The 20,314-nt window shown below is 38.1% G+C and overlaps 1 protein-coding gene across 1 annotated transcript; it reads left to right on the top strand.

The window, feature by feature from the left end:
- Window positions 1–18,329: 18,329 nt before the first annotated feature.
- Window positions 18,330–19,404, top strand: noto (notochord homeobox). The gene is made up of 3 exons (XM_069160962.1): window positions 18,330–18,777; window positions 18,909–19,096; window positions 19,209–19,404. Exons 1-3 carry the CDS (start codon window positions 18,387–18,389, stop codon window positions 19,401–19,403), a joined length of 774 nt encoding a protein of 257 aa, XP_069017063.1. The 5' UTR covers window positions 18,330–18,386; the 3' UTR covers window position 19,404.
- The last annotated feature ends 910 nt before the right edge of the window (window positions 19,405–20,314 follow it).

Here is a 20,314-nt window from a genome sequence, read left to right as displayed (position 1 = left end):
TAAAATGTTCATCTTCTGGTATATCTTTTGTTCTCAAGCTCAAATTTTACCTTCTACTACACGTAACACATTCTGACAAACCTGCCTTTAGGATATTTGTTTGTGTGAAATGTGTAGAGATTTGTAGAGTAAAATTCATGTGGTTTAAAAAGTACAGTCAATGGTGGAGGAAGTATAAAACATTAGTATTACAAGTGTTACTGAAGTAATAGTACAGAAATATTATCTGGTGGTAATTAGCTGGTAGAGGCAGATTTTTTTTTTTTAAACTATTTAGATGGTATTTTGTTAGATGTAGTACAGTTTGTTTGTAAAATAACCTGAATTCTGTAAAGTAACTAGTAACTATATGTGTCAATTAAGAGAAAAGTACATTATTGTCCCTTGAAATGCTGTGAAGTTGAAGTGTAAAGTGGCATAAACTGAAAGGTACATTAGATAATGTACAGCACTTGAGTAAATGTACTTAGTTATATTCCACCACTCCATAAAACTTACAGCAGATATTTAAATAACAAGCAAGAACAAATCATAAATCCTCTATGATCTACAGCTTTGTCCTCTCAGAGAATCTCTTCCTTGCAAAATTGTGGTGAAGCACATGGTGGCCTGATTGTGTGCTTGCCTAATGGCAGCCCAGCTCATACACCTCCCACACAAAATGGCTCAAACAAAAGACATGTTCCCCACTCATGTTGCTTTTGGTGAATATTCACTGAAGAAAACATCTCCTTTCTGCTGTCCTCCTGGGACACAAACACTTTTCTCATTTTGCTTTCTGAAATCATGTTCAATTCATGAATGTGAGAAGCAGTATGGACCTGGAGAGTATTAGTATGAGTTTGTGTGGAAGTTTGCAAGTTTTCAAGTGGTCCTATTTTATATTTTCCAGCATGGAACAACACTTTCTGCAACCTCTGTATGTAAAAAAAACTGCAACAATAAGTTTCAGAAAAGTTTAAATAGAATCAAAACAATCTCATGCACATGTTTATATTCAGTACATTTCAAACTGCTCCTTGTGATCTAGCAGAATTTGAGGGTGTATTTTAATTTGAAATCCTTTGATTTAAAGCATATACTAAGAGGGAATCTTATAAACCTCATGGGTTTTAAATGGTCTACTTTTGCTGTATTTGTGAAATAGTTTAGTAGAAGTTATGTGGTTCTTTCTTTTAGTTGTTGTTGGATTACAAATTTAGTGACGGAGGATGAAGCTATGGTTTCTGTCTGTAACTAACAGACACATACCTGGCTGTAACTAGTTCAACCAGACCAGTGAAGCTGTCCAACTGACAAAACCAGGCACGTGTTACCAGTAAAAACACATCGGTATTCGGCTGGAGGTTTGTGGGAGGCTTTTGTTTGTATTTCTGCAAGTTTTTCTCAAGTCTCTGTTCGATTTATTTTCCAATTATTTTACCATAAGTTCAAGTTTTATGATGTTCACTTCCAATCTGTATTTACAATACAGTTAGTTCAGAGTCTGATACCTTATCAAGTAGGCAGCACCCATTTCAATACAACAATACTGTAGTATTTGAACTAGAAGCATGGTTTTCTAGCAAACCTTTGACTGTAAACAAAGCGGGTGTGCTGACTTTCAGTTTGAAGAAAAACCACTGTCCACTGAAACAACCCTGGTTCAGGTAAAGTATGCGAGTGATTGGCAGCACAGATGTAAATTAAGTTTAATCAACATCCCTGGAGAGGTACAGGAGCACGTTGACTGCAGGCTCCACAACCCACATCTGAAAAGAAGAGACAAAAGGGAGGAGAGGGAACCTGCACAGCTCACACTGACACACACAAACACACAAATAATAAGGGCAAAATAAAGGAGTCAGAATCTGCTGAAGAAAAAGCGTGACAAAGCAAGAAGCTACACAAAATTCATACCTGTACACTCAAGTTTTTTTTTTAATTTGCTTTTAGAATAGTGCAGCTTCCTTTCATATTCAGGAAAAATAACTTCACTTCAGTTCGTCATTTCTTTGTGTGCTAGTTGTTACATTAAATAGGTGAGTTCAAAGTTTTACCGATTACAAGACTTTGTTACTTTTACAGGATAAACTGTAAAAGGCTAAACTGTAGAAGCAACAGCGTTCACAAAAGTTTGAAAGGTGATGTTGTTGTAAAGCTTTTGGGCCTCAACTCTTAAGAACATACAAGTCTCTGCTGTGTAAGAACAAGTTATTGCACACTTGATTGTATTCTTTTGTGTGTTAAAAGTAGTCTTTGATTGTCATTGACTTCTGTAGAAATCAGAAGTCAGATTCTTCTCTGTAGGCAGCCGTCTGTTTGTGTTTCACTCTGTAATTAGGACACTCGTAAAGGATCCCTCCCTGCCAAACAATCTGCACTGTTTTCAATTCCCCCATTTACAGCTGGGTTTAGCAGTGTAACTACAAGGCAGGGAGACCTTTTACACCCAAACTAGTGGCCTTTTATATTGTTCTGGGTGAAGCTCAGCTGGTTCTTAAGGTGGTCTTTGTGAAAGGCATTTGAATTTCACTGCAGAAGCAGCAAGTTGTTTTTTTTAAAGTCTTACATTTCACAAATCACATCATAAAAGGGACATGAAATCAGATGCTTGCTCTGGTTTTAGTCTTGTGTTGTCTCAGTGGAGGTTGATGGTCGATGAGCGGTGGATTGGACACTCATGGGAACATTTGCATTTCTCTTATTTGGAAATGCGTTGTTGCAGCAGCATTAACATTGACGCTGGTTCAAACAGGTCATTGACACTGCTGTCACAGAGCACTCAGACCGTCGCGTTGACAGTGGAGGCAGTTTACTACTGATGACACCACACTTGGGCTGATTTACATCATAGCAAAAATGTCTCTGCAGCAGAGTGTAATGATATGTTTTTACTCTGTGACACCTTCACAGCTACAGTAGCTCGAGCCGTGTTACTTTGAGAGAGTTTAGCATTTCATTGCAGACCCAACTAAGTCCAAAATCACACTTGCTCCTTCGCACATGGTTAAATGGTAAATGGTCTGTATTTGTATAGCGCTTTATCACCTTTCAGTCTCAAGGTTTTCTCATTCATGAGACAGATCACCATGCAGTGTGCTGCCATCAGGAGCACATTCACACACTGATGGTCCACCATCGGGAGCAACTTAAGGTTCATTGTCTTGCTCAAGGACACTTAGGCATGTGGACAGGAGGAGTTGGGGATTGAACCACCAACCTTCCAATTAGTGTGCAACCCACTCTACCATCTGAGCCACAGCTCCCCATCATTGGGTTATTTTCCCACTGCTGTCCAACTTTTGTGGAGCCACGCTGTTCACAAAATAAAAGCACAAACAAAACCATGACTGTTTCACACAACAATCAAAGATTCACCTGTAAATAAAGGATTAATTTAAGACCTCTGTATCTCATAATCTTGATAAAGGGAAAACCAATAATAACATTGAAATATTGAACTAAGAATCTGAGTAGTTTCATAATAAAGTTAACACTGTAGTACTATGGCAAGACTATGAATGATGCTGAGTTATTTGACTGCTTTTAATATATTTTATATTTCGCTTTATTATAATACAATAATTCGACTTTTGGGGAAATATACTCTTTTGCTTTCTTCCTGGGAGTTGAATAAGAAGAGTTAGTGTGTGTGTGTGTGTGTGTGTGTGTGTGTGTGTGTGTGTGTGTGTGTGTTAGGAAAGTTACACTGATCGGTTTAGTTCAATCTTATAAAGATCAGAAGCAGAGATAATAACAGCTTGCCAGGCTCTGTCCAAATACAATACCTTTAGATTTTATTCACAAAAACGTTCTATCTTGCTTGTGGATTTAAGCGCCAGCAGCGACTTCACCTAAAAGCTCAACATAAGGGGTTTAAAGTTCTAATTTTGTACAAAAGTTAAAAAAAAACAAAAAACAGAGAGACGCAGGTTACCTATTTCCCCATGCCCCCAGTCTTTATGCTAAGCTAAGCTAACCAACTGTTGGCTCTGGCTTCAAATGTGCAGCACAGACATGAGAATGGTATCCATTTTCTTATCTAATTCTCAGCAAGAAAGTTAATAAGTGCATTTCTCAAAATGTCCAGCAGCAATTCCTTAAACTACAATATAAAAGAGCCTAAAATACATTTAATGGTTGATAGTTTTGCAGAATTTTCTTATCACAGGATTTCTGGTTTCCCACCAGCAGATTTTCAGATAAGAGGTTTGTCAAGACCAGAAAACTTTGTTGCCAAAACACTGTGTTTCTCTTCAGGACAGTAACCCAAAGGACTCTATAATGTTCCACTGCATCAACTGTTATATTATCATTCTCTTTTTTTTTTTAAACTTATTTTGTTTGAAAGTTCTGATTTGAGATATAAGTCTATAAAAAAACGTTCATAAAATCAGCATGCAGATGCACAAAAGTGGGTATTACAACAGATTGATATAAAACAAAGATATGGAGAAATATATGGATGATTTGGAATGTTGTCTTGCACAAAACCACACCACACCATATTCAGGTTAACTCAAACTTATTTGGTCATTTTTACAGTAATGTGATTCTTTAACGACCAGCTGATGACATCCTGCTGTAATCACAACATGAATCTGCTGTCTATCCTCTCAGTCCTCCACTCTGCTCAAGAATGACGGGTGTGTGCATGGAGAAGTTCAGTCAGCCACTGCTTCCCCCATCCGCCTCCCCGGTGTCAGTCCATGCCATTGTTCCCTGTCATTGTCTCCACTAGTGTCAATGCAGCCTCTTTCTTGGAGTAGGTCAAACCCTCTAGGTCTACAACTACCAACCCACCCCCTCACATATACACACACACACACACACACACACACACACACACACACACACGCACACACACACACGCACACACGTGCACACGCGCGCGCGCACACACACACACACACACACACACACACACACACACACACACACACACACACACACACACACACACAGGCTCAGGTCAAGGAGGAAGGAGTAAACATCTGCTCGTGGAGAGGAGGCTAACAGATGGAGAGAGAGGGAGAGAGAGCTCCAGCCTCTGGCCAGCAATTCTGGAGGGAAAGACAGACAAAAGACAAGGAAGGGTCGAAGAAGGGAGGCTGTAGCGGCTGTGTGAGGGGGTTCATCTAAGGAAGGAGGAGGTGAAGGTTTATAGAGTGAAGTGACACGTCCTGACAAGCCACTGAATGTATTTTAGTATGATGCAGAGAGGAAAGGAGACCATGGGAAGTTAAAATTCTTTGAGCAACATTTTGTGCATGAAAGTATCTCTAAGAGAAGTTCCTGATTATTATTAGTTTAAAATGTGAAGGAAATGCACCTTTTTCTTGTATGGTGCCATGTGCTGAAACAATTTCCTGGCCTAGTCTTTTCTTTTATAATGAAAGCACTAAAATAGAGCAATTTAAACAATTGAAAAGCACAACAAACAGATATTAGAAAATGCACAAATTGATGCAAATAAAAGGGCAAAAGAATAAAATCGTATAAGCTAAACCTGAAAATCATCATAGAAATATAGAAACAAATAGATTGTTTCAAGTCCTGTGTCTTTTTCAGGCAAATCTGTGAATTTGGGCTCCATAAATAAAACAGATTAGACTCGACTTATATTTACTAAATGACCCAGATATCTACTATTAAAACTATCTCTGAAGTCACATTTAACTCATATCTAGTGTGTGTGTGTGTGTGTGTGTGTGTGTGTGTGTGTGTGTGGAAGGGGGGGGGGAGTGCAAATGATTTAACCTCTCCTTGTGTAGAGGTCTCTCCGCCCACAGAACTGGGCTGTAAATTTGCAAATGTTTGGTGCATTTGAGTAGAGCAGCTTGTTAAGTGTCTGTCTGTTGATTCGGGTTTCAAGCTGAGAGAAAATAAAAAAAATAATTTTAAAAACACCCTCAGTGGGAATTTGTATGTGAATACATTCGGCTGCTTAAAGCCTTTAATTGGCTGATCTTCATCTATGCAGCTCGCTGAGGACTCAGAGAACTTGTAAACTTCATTTTTATCTTTATATTCCTCTGTATGTACATTTTCCACTCTTTCTGGTTACGAACTAAATTGTATTTTATCTTACTTGTCTGCAATAACAGGAAAGTTTAGTTTAATCTCCAAAAATCTTTTGAGGCTTTAAGTGAAAATGTTTTGGTAAAGTTCAGGGAAAGTTATTGAACTGAATCTTGTCACAGTTGTCCTGATTTTGATATAAAAAAATTGCCCTGGTGAAACTGTTTTTCTGTCTTGGTGTGACAAAGAACACCTTCAATACCTTTAATATTCCTGTTGGATCAGGATAAAGTTTTACTTCAAAAAACATAGAACAAATGCAGAAATGTTTCCCTTTTGCTCTGAAAGCAAATTTAAACTCACACGTTACTTAAACATATTTCATATTTTGATTGACATTTGCTCTAAAGGGATGCAGTTAATTTCTAATTAAGTACTTGGTTTAAGTATATACTGTCATAAAACAACCTTCACATACCAAACATGCCCAAACAAACGCACATCCAACATAAACATGGACACTTAGAAGTACATACTACAAAATCAAACCGAAAACAAAGAATTATATATAAAATTGAAGCATGATGCAGGATAAAAACACTCAAAGTTCAAATGACGTATTTCTGCTGTGCCTCCGACTGAATAGTTTTCAGTTTGTCACACCTTCCTGCTTTTCTTATGATAAATTGATTAACTTATAAAAGAGTGACATCCTGTCCAGAAATCAAACCTCCGCCCTCGTGGCAGTGAGACGGCCCCTTTCTTTGACTGCTAATGAGAGCGATGGGCACGTGTGTGTGAATGTGTGTGAATGTGTTAAAGTGTGTGTTAAAGCGTGTGTGTGTGTGTGTGTGTGTGTGTGTGTGTGTGTGTGTGTGTGTGTGTGTGTGTGTGTGTGTGTGTGTGTGTGTGTGTGTGTTGAATATTGCATTGAAAGCAGTTGGCAGCAGTTGGGTAGCCCATCTGTCAGAGGCCATGCTGAGGCCTCATTTCTACAGGATCAGACAGAGTTATTAATCGTGGATGAGGTCAGGGATTAAAAGTTAATAAGTTCCACTAGTATCAGAGGTGACGTTATTAAATGTGCATAAACTCAACAATTAGCAGCTCTGCACTGCAATGTCTCAGATGATTGATCCCTTATTAATACTGGATTAATTGGCTTTAATGTCACTCATCTTTGCAAGAGTTTAACATCCTGTTCAGGGGACGTTCAGGGTCCTCTGAAGGTATCAGTCCTGCAGTCATTTATTCACACGCTTAAGGGCTCCAACATTCAATAAAATACTATAATACCTCTGATATAGTAATTGTTCATGAAATTTTCATACTATTCAAAAGGTGGTTTGCCGGGTTAATGCATGGAGTCATTGTCAGTATGTAAACATGTGAGCCATGCAAAATAAAAGTAACTTGTGCAATTTTCATATCATAAACATACAAAGAGGGAAAAATTAGCCAAACATTTTGCAGATCTAAAACAAAGGTTATTCTTTTGTGATTAATGATTTTCCTTCAGCGTAATCCTCCGACGATTTATTATAAGTAATGTAGGTTCTGTAGGTTCTATAATCTACGTGTTTCAGTGTGACAGCAGTAACATCAATGTGATGCAAATAGTTAATTTATAATATGGTGCCACCTGCTGGCAATCTGTTGGACTGCAACATAGGTAAATCCAAAAAATGTGACTACAACAAACTTTGTGTCACTACAAAAATGGCGGATGCCTGAGTATCGTGTGTGTTTGTGTGTGTGTCTTAAAAAAAGGTGAAAACCCAAATCTCAAAGGCGGTTCACAAACTATGCAGATGATCATTGAAGGTTACGCTTTGAGGACAGAAACTGGTCTATCTTATGTACTTATTGTTTCAGGAAACAAAAACAAATTGTGAAAAAATACAGATGACAAAATACTGAATACAAAAACAGAGACACCTTTGCTGCTTGCTACAAGTTGGTTTATAAAAGAAATGCTATTTGTTTATATCTGTCAGAAACAAAAACTGGAGGCATTTCTGATACACAAATACAAGAGGGTGTTTTAATGTCGTTTTTTTGTCTAATGACCACTTGGGTGCAGTGTTGGGACTGCTTTGAGAATTCACACCTGCTTGCCCTTTTTCTCCCTTATTTTACAGGTATCTAAACACATAATTAGGAATCCCCACATTACAAAATTAATCTAATTTTTTTTTTTAAATCACATTGATTGCATGTTATGTATTTTGTCATGAACAATATAGGTAGGCTACATAAAAAGATCAATAAATAAAGTCAAATTGATGTAATTACTGCATTTCAGGTTGAAATTGGCCAAATAAGGAGAGCCAATAGACAGCTCCACATTTTTTATCTGTCAAAACTGTGAGATAGATTAAAAAAAATAAAGTAAAAATGTCAAAAATAATCATCTGAAAGAAATTGGCACATTTTCAACATATGTTGAAGTGAAAGATGAAGAGACATCCCTGACACTCTCTATAAGGCTTTTTTTTTACAGCAGACATTTTAGACATGTCATATCCATATCAATTTATAACATTAATGATCATTAATAATTACCGCATTCTTCCAGTAGATGTCACCAGATGTTTGTCAGATCTGGGCTCTACCTGTCAGGCTGTGTGTGGTCTTGTTTGAAGTGTTCAGTCTGCTCTTGTAAAAACACAAAATTAGCCATTGTGTCCCTGACTCTTTACATGAGTTAAAAGAACAGGGAAGTGAGATGTAAAGTGCCTTTAGGTGGGCTGTCTGCACTAATTATTGCACTCAGTCCATCGTGGCTCACAGACTCAGAACATCTGTCTTTGTTTGCGGTTTCTCCAGGGAGACGGACGCTTTGATCTGCAGTGTGAGAGGTTCTGATTGTCCTCTGCTCGGCTCACAGTTACACCGACACACACAAAAGACTACAACCAAGGTTGGACGACTGTAAACCTCCTCCATCGCTAAAACACAGACCTCTAAAGCAACGCAGCACAAAACTAGACAGCCGAACACTGGACTAACTTACATTTAAGCAGGGAGTTTTTGCATTAAATTAACTTGAAGGTGTCATCCAAAGAAAATTCAAACACAGAGGATGCTTTAATGCAAGGAGACAGGAGCTAAACAAACTCAATAAATAAAAGATATAGGTTCAAGTCTTAACAGCCTGGGTCTTTATAGGAAGTTTGTTTTATCATACGGAGCACGTTGCATACAGTACAGGGCTCCAGACAGACAGTCTTATACTTTCTAGTAACTTGTTCCCACATGAGTGACGTTTGTTGCATCTGCTGGGAATTTATAATGATGACAAACACTTCTATTCTGCATACCAGGATATGACTGGTACCTGTAGGTCCGTGAATGCAACCCTGTCACCTAAAAGAATGGCACCATCACATTCCCTCTCTTTTATCATGCTATAAGACAGAAGAGATGTTTGCAGCTGCAGAGTCACCACCAGGACTTTAACCACCACCTGCAGCTGACGTCTCTACAAGTGTCTTCAACATGAAATCGTAGCATGACGTCAGTACGGTCAAACCACAGCACATACGTGGCTCAGTTTGAGCCTCGTGATTCTGTAATGTGTTAAACATATGACACATTTTAAGGTAATTTGGTACAGTTTGAAGATAATCTGCACAGTTTTGATATATGAAAGCAACACATCTCCAATTTGGTGTTTTTTGTATTTTTTAGATAAACAGAAGTAATAAGTGACTTTTTAAAGGTCAAATTGTCATCTTTCTTCATATGCAATCCCTTTCAAACATCTGTTCTCTCGTATGCATCAAATGCATCATCACAAAGTTGAAACTTATACTAACTCATGAAAAGTCTTAGAGGTGGAAGAGGAGCCAAAACAAGAGAAGGAAGAGTATCAACAGTTTCCATGAAAAGTGTAAATGTTTGTTTCTAAATAAAAATTCAGTTTACATGATTATCCTTCGGGCAAGAAACTCTGTTATCGGTCCATTTTGTGACCTCTGACATCTATTAAATCTCCATCACCAGCCAGACAGACGCTAACAGGAGCAGTCAGGTTAAATATGCAGGTTTGTCATGATTTTCCTATAAAAGGCCTGCGGAGCTGCGTGTGGGGGGTCGAGGAAGTGTGGCAGTAATATAAGCAAACAGAGAATGTGAAGGGAGGAAATGGCCTGTCCTTCTAATCACAGCCCCGGAGCAGCAGAGCATTCAGGTTGGAGCGCCGGGGTGCTCGGCTGCTCTCCGTCTCCTTTCACTGCAGCCAGAGCCCTGCGAGTCACCAGCGCTTTATGGACAAGATCTGACACCCACAGGAAGTGTAAACACAGGTCAAGTGTTAAAGTCCAACCCGCCAATTCTCACCTCCATTAAAGAGAGAGAGGGGAGGGGGGAGGATGGTGTCCATGGAGCCCTCACAGCACCTGGGAAGGGAGAAGAGAAAGGAGACCCTCTTTAAAACACAGCAATGACTGGTTTCTTAAAGAAGCTTTTCAATACCAGTGAAGATGTAAAATGTCTGAATGACACTTAGATTTTATGAATTTATCGAGAGACTGGTGGAAAATATATCTGGACTGCACAGGTCAAATCAAATAAAGTTACAGTATCTACTGTGTCAAAAGAAACTTTCTACAAAAGTAATTCATGAAATTCTCTGGAGTTACCTTCGTTTCTGATAATATATAACTGAAAACAACTATATATGCATAACAAACTCCTGCTTAAGCTTCCTTTGTCTGAAAGATAGTTATGCATGAGCACAGCAAAGAAATGAAAATAAATAAAAGGGTCATAAATAAGAAAAATTAGAGGAACTTTGAATAACTCGCAAACTCATAAAGTTGCAACCCACTGAAGGATGGATACTGGTCTTGATGATTTAAAGGAATAGTTTAACATTTGCTGAGAAAATTGTTAGCCTAACTCAGTCAGAAAACAAATAAATGTGTGATATAGCCTCGGTAAAAACAGAAATGTAATGTTGAGATTAAGCTTAACTAACAGGCTGTTAGCTCTGGCTTCACATTTACTCCACAATAATTATCATTATTTGACCCTGTGTGCAGAAGGGTTGAATGTTGCCTATTCTGACCTAAATACAGAACTTTACATACACCTAAATTCCTTTCTGTAAATCTGCAATTATTACTAGCACCTGACATGGAAGACGGCATTAGTCTGAACACACAAATCTGGCAACGTCTGTCTTGAAAATGCAACAAGATGAAACAGCAATGTGAGGCTGCAAAGCAATGCTTTGATTACTAGGGTTAGCATGTTAACGAGGTTCGGCTAATGGGAATGTCATCAGTTCTGCAGACATTTCTTTATAAACTAAAGAAAGGGAAGTCAGATGTCAGAATTCATCACCAAAATGTCATGGCAAATCCTCCAAAAGTTGTTCAAAAAAGAATCCACAAAAAAAAAAAAAAAAATACAAACGGCCATCTCATTGTGTCACTTAAAAAAAAAGTCAGGGGATCATTAGGATTCAATGCCCAGAGATCGAAAATACATCAAGTAGTGCTTGATGAAGGATTGCAGGGATTCCCGTCTGCTCCAATGCACTACCCAGGGTGGGAACCAACAGATTTAGCCTGAAACTTAATCCCTCATTAAATTGGCAATGAGGTGGATGAGTATTAATGCAAATGGATGGAGGACTTTGTGAGCCCAAATGGCCACTATTAGCCCAGAGGAGAGCAACTCCTACAACAGTAGGACTAGTAGGAGAAGCATTTCACAGCTCCACTGGTGTCGATGCTAATGCTCCGCTGGAGCTGCAGTGAGTGTGGGCCTTCCCTACCGCCACACATGGAAATGGAAAACACTCCATCTGCATGCAAAGGAGGCAAAAGAGGCAGAATGAGTTAGCTCTTTTCACATTCGAAGCAAAAAAATTTTTTTTACTTTTACTGCTACTTCTGTGCCTCTTTAGCTGTTTTATTTTTAAGATGAGGTCCTACAGAGCAAAATACAAATATTTAATTCTCAAGTTTTGGCCCAGTGATATAAAATCCCAGAAGAGTCCAAAACAAAAAAGACACCAGGCTTCTTCCAGTGCTAACTCCTTCACCATTTAAAGATTTCTAAAGGATTATGCTAAATACACTGTTAACACAACTTCAAAAGCAGAATATCAAAGTGTTACTGTTGAAATGATCAATAATCAAAGACCTGAGTCTGAACCTGGACCTGCCCTCAGTGTCTGGAAACCTGCTCTGACAAGACTTGGACTTGTCCCAACATATTAACACAATTTATAGGATGTATTGAAATGACATACTGTTTTCTCTTTTATATTTGTGATCTAAAAACATCATTATGAACAGATATATTTAATATATATTCGTATGAGAGTGTAAATAAATGTATAAGGACTTCTGTACGTATAGTGAATGTATATTGTATGTATAGTTCATTTCCAGACATGTTTTCAGATTGTTTTCTTCGCCTAATGTTGCCGGACGGTTAAAGCAGAAGGGACAAAACGATCGAGACATTATCCAAGTGATTCAATGAAAATAAAACCTCTGTAATTTGTTTTCTCCCTAATTTGAAAACTAAAACTCACTTCTTTTTTTGTGTGTCTGATCTAGTCATGAATCAATCCATGTGAGGCTATTTAAACAAATATAACTAATATAAATGAATTTTTATGCTTTTTCTTAGTTACATATAATTTTAACATGCATTTTTTAATCATGTTTAAAACATTGGAAATTGAACATTAGATTGTTAAATAAATTTTAGAGGCCTTAACAGATAAAATTGTCAAGTATACATACTTTTTTGATCAAAATTGGTACATAAATGATGCAACAGCAAACGAACAATCAAAAATGGGCAATAAAATGAAATAAAAATAGAAATTATGCCTGTTGAATCTAATAGGGGTTGGGTAAATGCACTGAACGAATCAACCACAGGATGTGCCAGAATTATCTTCAATCAAACAAAGATAAAACAAAAATAATTGTTTTTGGGGCCAAGGAAGAACGATTAAAAGTCAACGCTCAGCTTCAATCAGTGATGTTAAAAACCACAAACCGAGCCAGAAATCTAGGTGTAGCCATGGTTTCAGACCTCAATCTGAACAGCCATATTAAGACAATTACAAAATCAGCCTACTATCACCTGAAGAATATATCAAGGATTAGAGGATTTATGTCTCAACAGGATTTGGGAAAAACTTGTCCATGCATTCATCTTCAGTAGACTCGACTATTGTAACGGTGTGTTTAAGGGTCTCTGTAAAAAGTCAATCAGAACGCTGCAGCTGATTCAGAACGCTGCAGCTCGAGTCTTCACTAAGACCAAGAAACTGGATCACATCACTCCAGTTCTGAGGTCTTTACACTGGCTTCCTGTCCAACAAAGAATTTACTTTAAAATTCTGCTGTTGGTTTATAAAGTGCTGAATGGTTTAGGGCCAAAATACATTTCTGATCTGCTGCGACCTTATGAACCATCCCGACCCCTCAGGTCGTCTGGGACGGGTCTCCTTTCTGTTCCCAGAGTTAGAACTAAACATGAAGAAGCAGCATTCAGTTTTTCTGCTCCACATACAGTGGTGTGAAAAAGTGTTTGCCCCCTTCCTGATTTCTTATTTTTTTGCATGTCTGTCACACTTAAATGTTTCAGATCATCAAACAAATTTAAATATTAGTCAAAGATAACACAAGTAAACACAAAATGCAGTTTTTAAATGAAGGTTTTTATTATTAAGGGAGAAAAACAATCCAAACCCACATGGCCCTGTGTGAAAAAGTGTTTGTTTCTTTTTCACACCACTGTATCTGGAATAAACTCCCAGAAAACTGCAGGTCTGCTGAGACTCTCAGCTGCTTCAAATCAAGATTGAAGACTTTTCTGTTTGCTGCTGCCTTCAATTGAACCAGATTCAAGGATGTTGATCAATTTCCTGTATTTCTGCATTTTACTACTATATTTTATTTCTTAAACTGCTCTGCAACCTTTATTCTATTTTTAGCTTGTTTAATGTTTTAATGACTGTTTTTAATGTTTCAATCAATGTTCTTAATTGTTTTTAAATTTCCTTTTCTTTTGCCTGATGTTTTGATGCTTTTAATGGTTTTATGTGAAGCACCTTGTTGTTAAAATATGCTATACAAATAAACTTACCTTGCCTTGCCTAATAAAGTTCAGGTGCTGTTGTGAAATTTCTCTTTTAGCAGACACATTTCTCTTTCTTTTAAACCTTAGGTTCAATTTCATGTTTTATACTTTGTTATTATATTTAATCTCAACATTTATGGACACAAAACTCTAAGTTTTGATTTAAAAAGACAGCACATTAATCACAAATCTATACCTTTTTAACTGAAATATTAAAAGCTGACTCGATACTTTCTGACACTTTTAAGTGTATTAAAAGTGTCAGAAAGTATCAAGTCAGCCGGTATGTCCATTTTGTGTGATTCTTTTTCAACCCAGGCTGGAAACCACAGATTGATCCACACTACAGCTGGCTGTACAGATGTGAAAACATCTGAGATATAAGTGCAATAAGTGCAGATTTAAAAATAAATATATCCATCATTATTTCTTCAAGTCTCATTAGAATAATGTGACCAAACCAGAGATTAAAAGCTGTGGTGACAGAAGAAGTTGAACAAGAGGAGTTAGGACAACACGGGTAGTTTCTCCTGGACCTTCTTTTTCTCAAGAAATCAAAGACAAATAACTGGAAAATCTCTTAAAAACTTCATAACATGTGTTTCACCTCTTAACTTAAAGTGCCATTAGGCTCCTACTGCTGCTGCATAAAGTCCCCACTACACATATACAGCAGTGTCTGATTTGTTTTGGAGCCAGAGTGCCTGCCCGTTGGACTCCCATTCATAGTCAGGGTGAGGTCCAAAGCCCCACCAGGTTCCTGTAAAGGTCCTGTAATGAGGCCTCGGCCCTGCAGCAGCTCGTTCCGGATCGTTCTGTAAATGGCTTCATAAATTCATTAGTGATGGATGTGCGTGGACAAGAAAGGCTCAGATAACAATGCCTGTTAAATGTGTCGGGCTGGTGACAACAGAATTCCCTTTCACCTCAGTAATAATAATGATGACAGTGTTTCTTCATGCTTTTGTCTCGTTCAATCGTGTAAACAGAGGTGTGACGCAGCAGAGTTTCTCTTCACAGCCGCAGCTCTCACTTCTCTGTCATAACTTCTGAGATGGAGGAATATCTGGAGCATCTATTGTTTGGAAATCAGGACTTTAATCTTTAAAATTACTCGACAACAAACTGACTCCTTGTTTAATTAAATCTCATAGAAAGAGGAGAATAGAGACAAAGTTAAACCAGAAAAAGGGCTTCACCCTTACATTAATATCATAGACTTACTGGAAAACATTTACTGTATGTGATCACATATTGAATTCATAAGTTTACTTTCCATCTAGAAGTCGGCTATGATTACACAAGCGCTGTCTATAAGTTAACTTAAATGTAATTTTAAAATGTTCTGCTACTTTTTCCTTCATGTCAAAAGGAAACATTGTATTTTCTGCTTCACAAAATGCATCTTAAAGTTACTTTACACACTAAAATCTCTTTTCAAAGTCTATAGAATATAATACATGGTGCTATATAAAAGTATACAAAGTGGTAAGAATCAGCTGAAACTCATCCATGTGTAACATTAGTATGCTGCTCGCATGTTCAGGCAGTATCAACATGATATTTTTGAAATTTTAGGCACATTTCTCTTTTTATACTTCTTACTAAAATCAAATATTTAAGCGTTTTGTCATAGTCTAGTGTTGCAATTTCTACTTAAATGATATTTTTTTTTAAATAAGTGACTGTTTGTATGCTTGATAGTTGCAATTACAGGACATAAAATAGCATCCGTCAGAGCAGCTAAAAGTTGTGGCAACTATAACATTGGATATGAGGAATTGGGAATGGTTAGGTTAGGTTAGGTTAGGTTAGGTAGTTACTTTATTAATCCCGGAGGGGAAATTGTTTTCGCTACAGCAGCATACAGAAGTAATAAGATAATAAGATAATAATAGAAAAGCAAAAAATTTAATGTAAAATGTAAAATATATCATTTATGAAGAACATCTGAAAATATTTGTTTCTGTTTATACACATTATATCATTAACAACCCATTTCACGAGGTATTAGTTTGACATATTTTAGTATATTAACATAATTTTATCGTTTTGCCACACTTTGTTGTTTAAAGTCTCCATTGGATGTTTGAAAAATATAAATATTTTAATCTTTTGACAATAATGCTCGATTCATTGGGGTACAACAATTAACAACCGACAGAAAATGAGCCACTGCATTCAAGCTTAAGAACTGAGTGACTTCTCAGTCTGATGAGTTTCAAGCTGCTGGTGAGAGCCTCATTTAGGACGGATGGCCTACGGAGCTATTAAAGAGCAGCCCTCAGCTTTCTTTCTCCTCTCAGCCCATGACTATGAAAAGAGGACTCTCTGAGACAAAGGTCTGTGTATTCCATGTCTGGCTCCAATACACAAACAAAGGTTTCAACTGAGTTAATTTTTTATTTTTAATCAATTGTTTAGCCAATAAAATACCCAGAAAATACAAAAATATCCATCACAGCTTTGCAGAGCTCAAGGTGATGCCTTTAAAGGCCTTGATTTATCTGACCAGAAATCAAGGATATTTAATTTACTGAAGGAAAACTAGCAAATATTCACAAACTTTAAACAGTTGACTGTTGATGCAGTTGTAGCTTAATTTTCTATCTATTTATTAATGGTATCAGTCTGATAAAAAGAAGAAAGAAAGAAAAGTGGATAACATAACCTAATTCCAATAGTTTTGGGCAATCTTCTAAAACCCTTTTTTCATATAATTAAACCTTATTAAATAAATGCATTTTGAAGTGGATTTGGGTGAGACACATCTAAAATTGATTATCGAACTTTCACTTTTTCCTATTTCTGGTCTAAACACGAGTTAAACGACGTGTCAGGACGGAGATGCTCCACAGTGCACCGGTTATAGGGGTGGGTGGTCCGGTTGTATAGAGCCATCACAAGAAGAAGCATCCTTATTGTTCAAGCTGACCCGAGAAAGTCTGTGTTTGCCCTCTTCATTAGACATTCTAGTGTCAGCTGAGGAGGATAAATAAAACGTGCGGAGGTCAAAGGGAAGGAGCACTTCGCTGCGCTGTTTAAATGTGTTTTAACAGTTACTTAAGGCTCGGGAGAAGCTCTCTGTCACTTTCAAATGATGGAAATGAGCCGGGAAAGTTTGCAGAGCTGGCAACAATTCAAGTTGAAAGAGAGGCTGTCTTTGTCCTCCGGTGGTGTAAGAAAGCAAATCACCTCCTTTAAAGGAGCCGCAGAGCCTCGTCGTCAAACCTCTGTGGAAATATGTTTGGTCTCTTTTTAAAGTACAACACATATGTACAAACTCTAAGAAGTCGCATTATACTTATTTTGATTTAATTCACCAAACATAAAAACTTGCACTCAGATTTAAGGCTTTAGAGCAACTTGTTCTCTTTAAGGAACCAAACAAAGCCTTTTTTTTGGAACGACAGTCAAAGGATGGGATATATCAACCATGTGGATTAACGCAGTGATTCAGATTAGCAGAGTTGCAGTTTGACAAAACCAGCAGCACCACGCTGTCGCCACACCTAACCCGCCGAATTTGACGCCCCCATTATGCAGGGCAGTTATTCTATTTTAGGAGCCACGCCGCTGCTGCTAAAAGACACACTCTGGGAACAGAGGGCATTCATTTTATACAGGAAAAAGATTAGAGGATGTTTACATTTAGAGGTGGTTCTTGATTTGCAACAGCTTGCGAAAAACACGTTTCTGAGCCTTGAAAGTTCCTAAATTTGTAGATGACGAAGAGCGTTTGGAAACTATAAACCAAAACAGAAGATTCTCTGTAAATTGCGCACCTTAAAGTCGATCTCCAATTGTGTAGGGACTTGTTACACTTCTTAAAGCATCTGTCGGCCAGCCAGGACTTAAAAGGCTCCAAATAAGATGATTTAGTAACATCAAGGCCTTCCCAGCGGTAATGATTACATTTGGACTTAAGATCCATGCAAGAATTTGTAGCCCAGTAAATCCCTGCCCCCCCAGCACTCTTCAAAAGCCTTGTCATTCAAAGGGTTAGGATGTTTGACAATCCCAGCTTGTATTACTCCACCAATTAATTGGTTACGTTGTCGGGATGTTCGTCTCTCTCATCTGCTACTTAGAAAAACAAAGGGTCGACGGGGGGCTGTTGACACCTCCGTGTGGTGCTGGAGTATAAATGGGGCCTCTCCGCGGAGGAGCAGCACTCATCTTCCTGCTACACCTGGAGCAACAACTTTTTTTTTTTTATCAGCAGAGACCTTCAAGATCTAATTTAAAAAATATCTGGAAGAATGCAGGTGCCGAACAAACCAACGGGAGCTTATGGATACTCCGTGCGTAATTACGCACCAGCATCTCTGTACCCGCACTACCAGGGCGGGCAGTGCGCGTCGACTACGAAGGTTCCCAGTGGGAAATCTTTCACTATCGAGGCTTTGCTCGCCAAACCGGAGGAAACAACCAGAGATCACAGGAGTCCGTCTCAGTGCAGAGTGAAATACCAACCAGCAGCTCCGGTTCTGCCTTTCACTGGACACGCAGGCTTACCGATGGCACCGGCACCGTACTTCTACTCTCCAAACGTGCTGCACTCAGCGATCCACACGCAACCTGGATATTCTGTCTACTGCTGCCCGCCCTTCACCTACCAGTCATCGTGTCGTGTAGGATTTTACGCACAGGGTAAATTCAAGAACAAGATTCTTTTAAATGTGAAAAACGAAGCCACATTTGTGTGGCAGTGTGATTAAATGTTCCATCTCTTCTTTTCCTTCCTTTTTTTTTTTTTTTTTTTTTTTTTTTTTTTTTTTAAGCTCCGATGTCCAAAGTCAACGCAGGGCTGCACTCATTCAAAACTAAAGGAGGGAAATCAAAACGGATGCGCACGAGCTTCACCAGCGAGCAGCTGTCCCGGCTGGAGAAGGAGTTCGTGCGGCAGCAGTACATGGTGGGATCAGAGAGGTTCCTCCTGGCGTCTGCGCTGCAGCTCACAGAAGCCCAGGTAAGAAATGATCAGCACTGAAAGATCAGAACTCAGTGTTTACCCACAATATATTTATGCTCATGCCTTAAACACACCGTTTCCAACATGAATTTTACTTTTCTCTCTCCAGATCAAAGTCTGGTTCCAGAACCGACGCATCAAGTGGCGCAAACAGAGTCTGGAGCAGCAGCAGGCCAAACTGGCCAAACTGGGCCTGGCTGTTCTACCGAAAAGTCCTGGATCTCAGGGCCACGGAGATGAAGGCGACGAGAATGAGGAGTTCTCCGACTCCGATGTTGATATTGACGTGTCTGATCACTGTTAACACCAAAGGACTCCTGAAACTTCTGTACATAAACAGCTGAGAAAGGAGAATCTGTCTCCAACTACTATATTTAATAGATTTATAGTTATATATTTAATTTTCTACATTTTATTGCTCTTTCATGAGTTCAGTTCATGTTCTAGTTTTTGTATATTTGAATGAAATATTCAGAAATATATTTTATGACATCAATTGCAACCCTGTCCTGTTTATTTGTTTTATATTCTGTTTTATATTCTAGCCATGTGTGAGAAAGATTTCAGACGTTAAAGGTGATATAAGGTAAATGTAGAAAATCTGCATTTATTATTTCCACTGTTCCGCTAGTTGAGGCAACACATAACTTACTCTAAAATAAGAGCAGTTCTGATGTTTTATTTGGGGCTTTTCTGAGAGTGCTGAAGTTGGCAGGGCTCAGGTGGAAATCTTGTACTAATCTGGATTTTGAATAATTTAATGGCAGGTTTGGGTTTATTTTACTGTCAATGAAACTGGGTCACATCCTCACAGTTCTGATGAAGCAAAATTTGTTTTAAACTCATAATAAACTACACCTTATGAGAGCCTTAAGAATTTTTTTTACTTCAATTTAAGAGAAATCTTTTTAAGATTTAAAGGTTTAAATCAACCTTTTCAAGAAAACCAGATATAAACAGAAATTTAAATGGATTTTAAAAGGAGATGGGAACCTGAAAAATTATGAGCTTCTGCTCACCAATTTGCTCTTGATAAATGGAAATAAAACGCACCTGATGTGAATAATCACATTACTTTTTTAGGAAACTCCTCTTTAACACATCGTATCATCCCTCTGCCCTCCTGACCTCTCCCTTATTGTTCCTCTCCTCTGCCTCAGCGGATGATGGAGACATTTCCTCCCAGGTTTCATCCAACATAAAGTCTGGGACTGA

The sequence above is a fragment of the Embiotoca jacksoni genome, unplaced genomic scaffold (genome assembly GCF_022577435.1).
Source record: "Embiotoca jacksoni isolate LCO1_2020_lvr unplaced genomic scaffold, fEmbJac1.0.p SCAF_27, whole genome shotgun sequence".
Lineage (NCBI taxonomy): Eukaryota > Metazoa > Chordata > Actinopteri > Embiotocidae > Embiotoca > Embiotoca jacksoni.
The sequence above is the reverse complement of the archived record's forward strand: the minus strand, read 5'-3'. Positions and strand labels throughout refer to the sequence as shown.

Bases quoted from the DNA above. Each gene is read 5' to 3' on its own strand.
- noto (XM_069160962.1), top strand. From the start codon at position 18,387: ATGCAGGTGCCGAACAAACCAACGGGAGCTTATGGATACTCCGTGCGT. The intron at 18,778-18,908 runs GTAAATTCAAGA...TTTTTTTTTAAG, and splicing joins TGTAGGATTTTACGCACAGG to CTCCGATGTCCAAAGTCAAC. The intron at 19,097-19,208 runs GTAAGAAATGAT...TTCTCTCTCCAG, and splicing joins TGCAGCTCACAGAAGCCCAG to ATCAAAGTCTGGTTCCAGAA.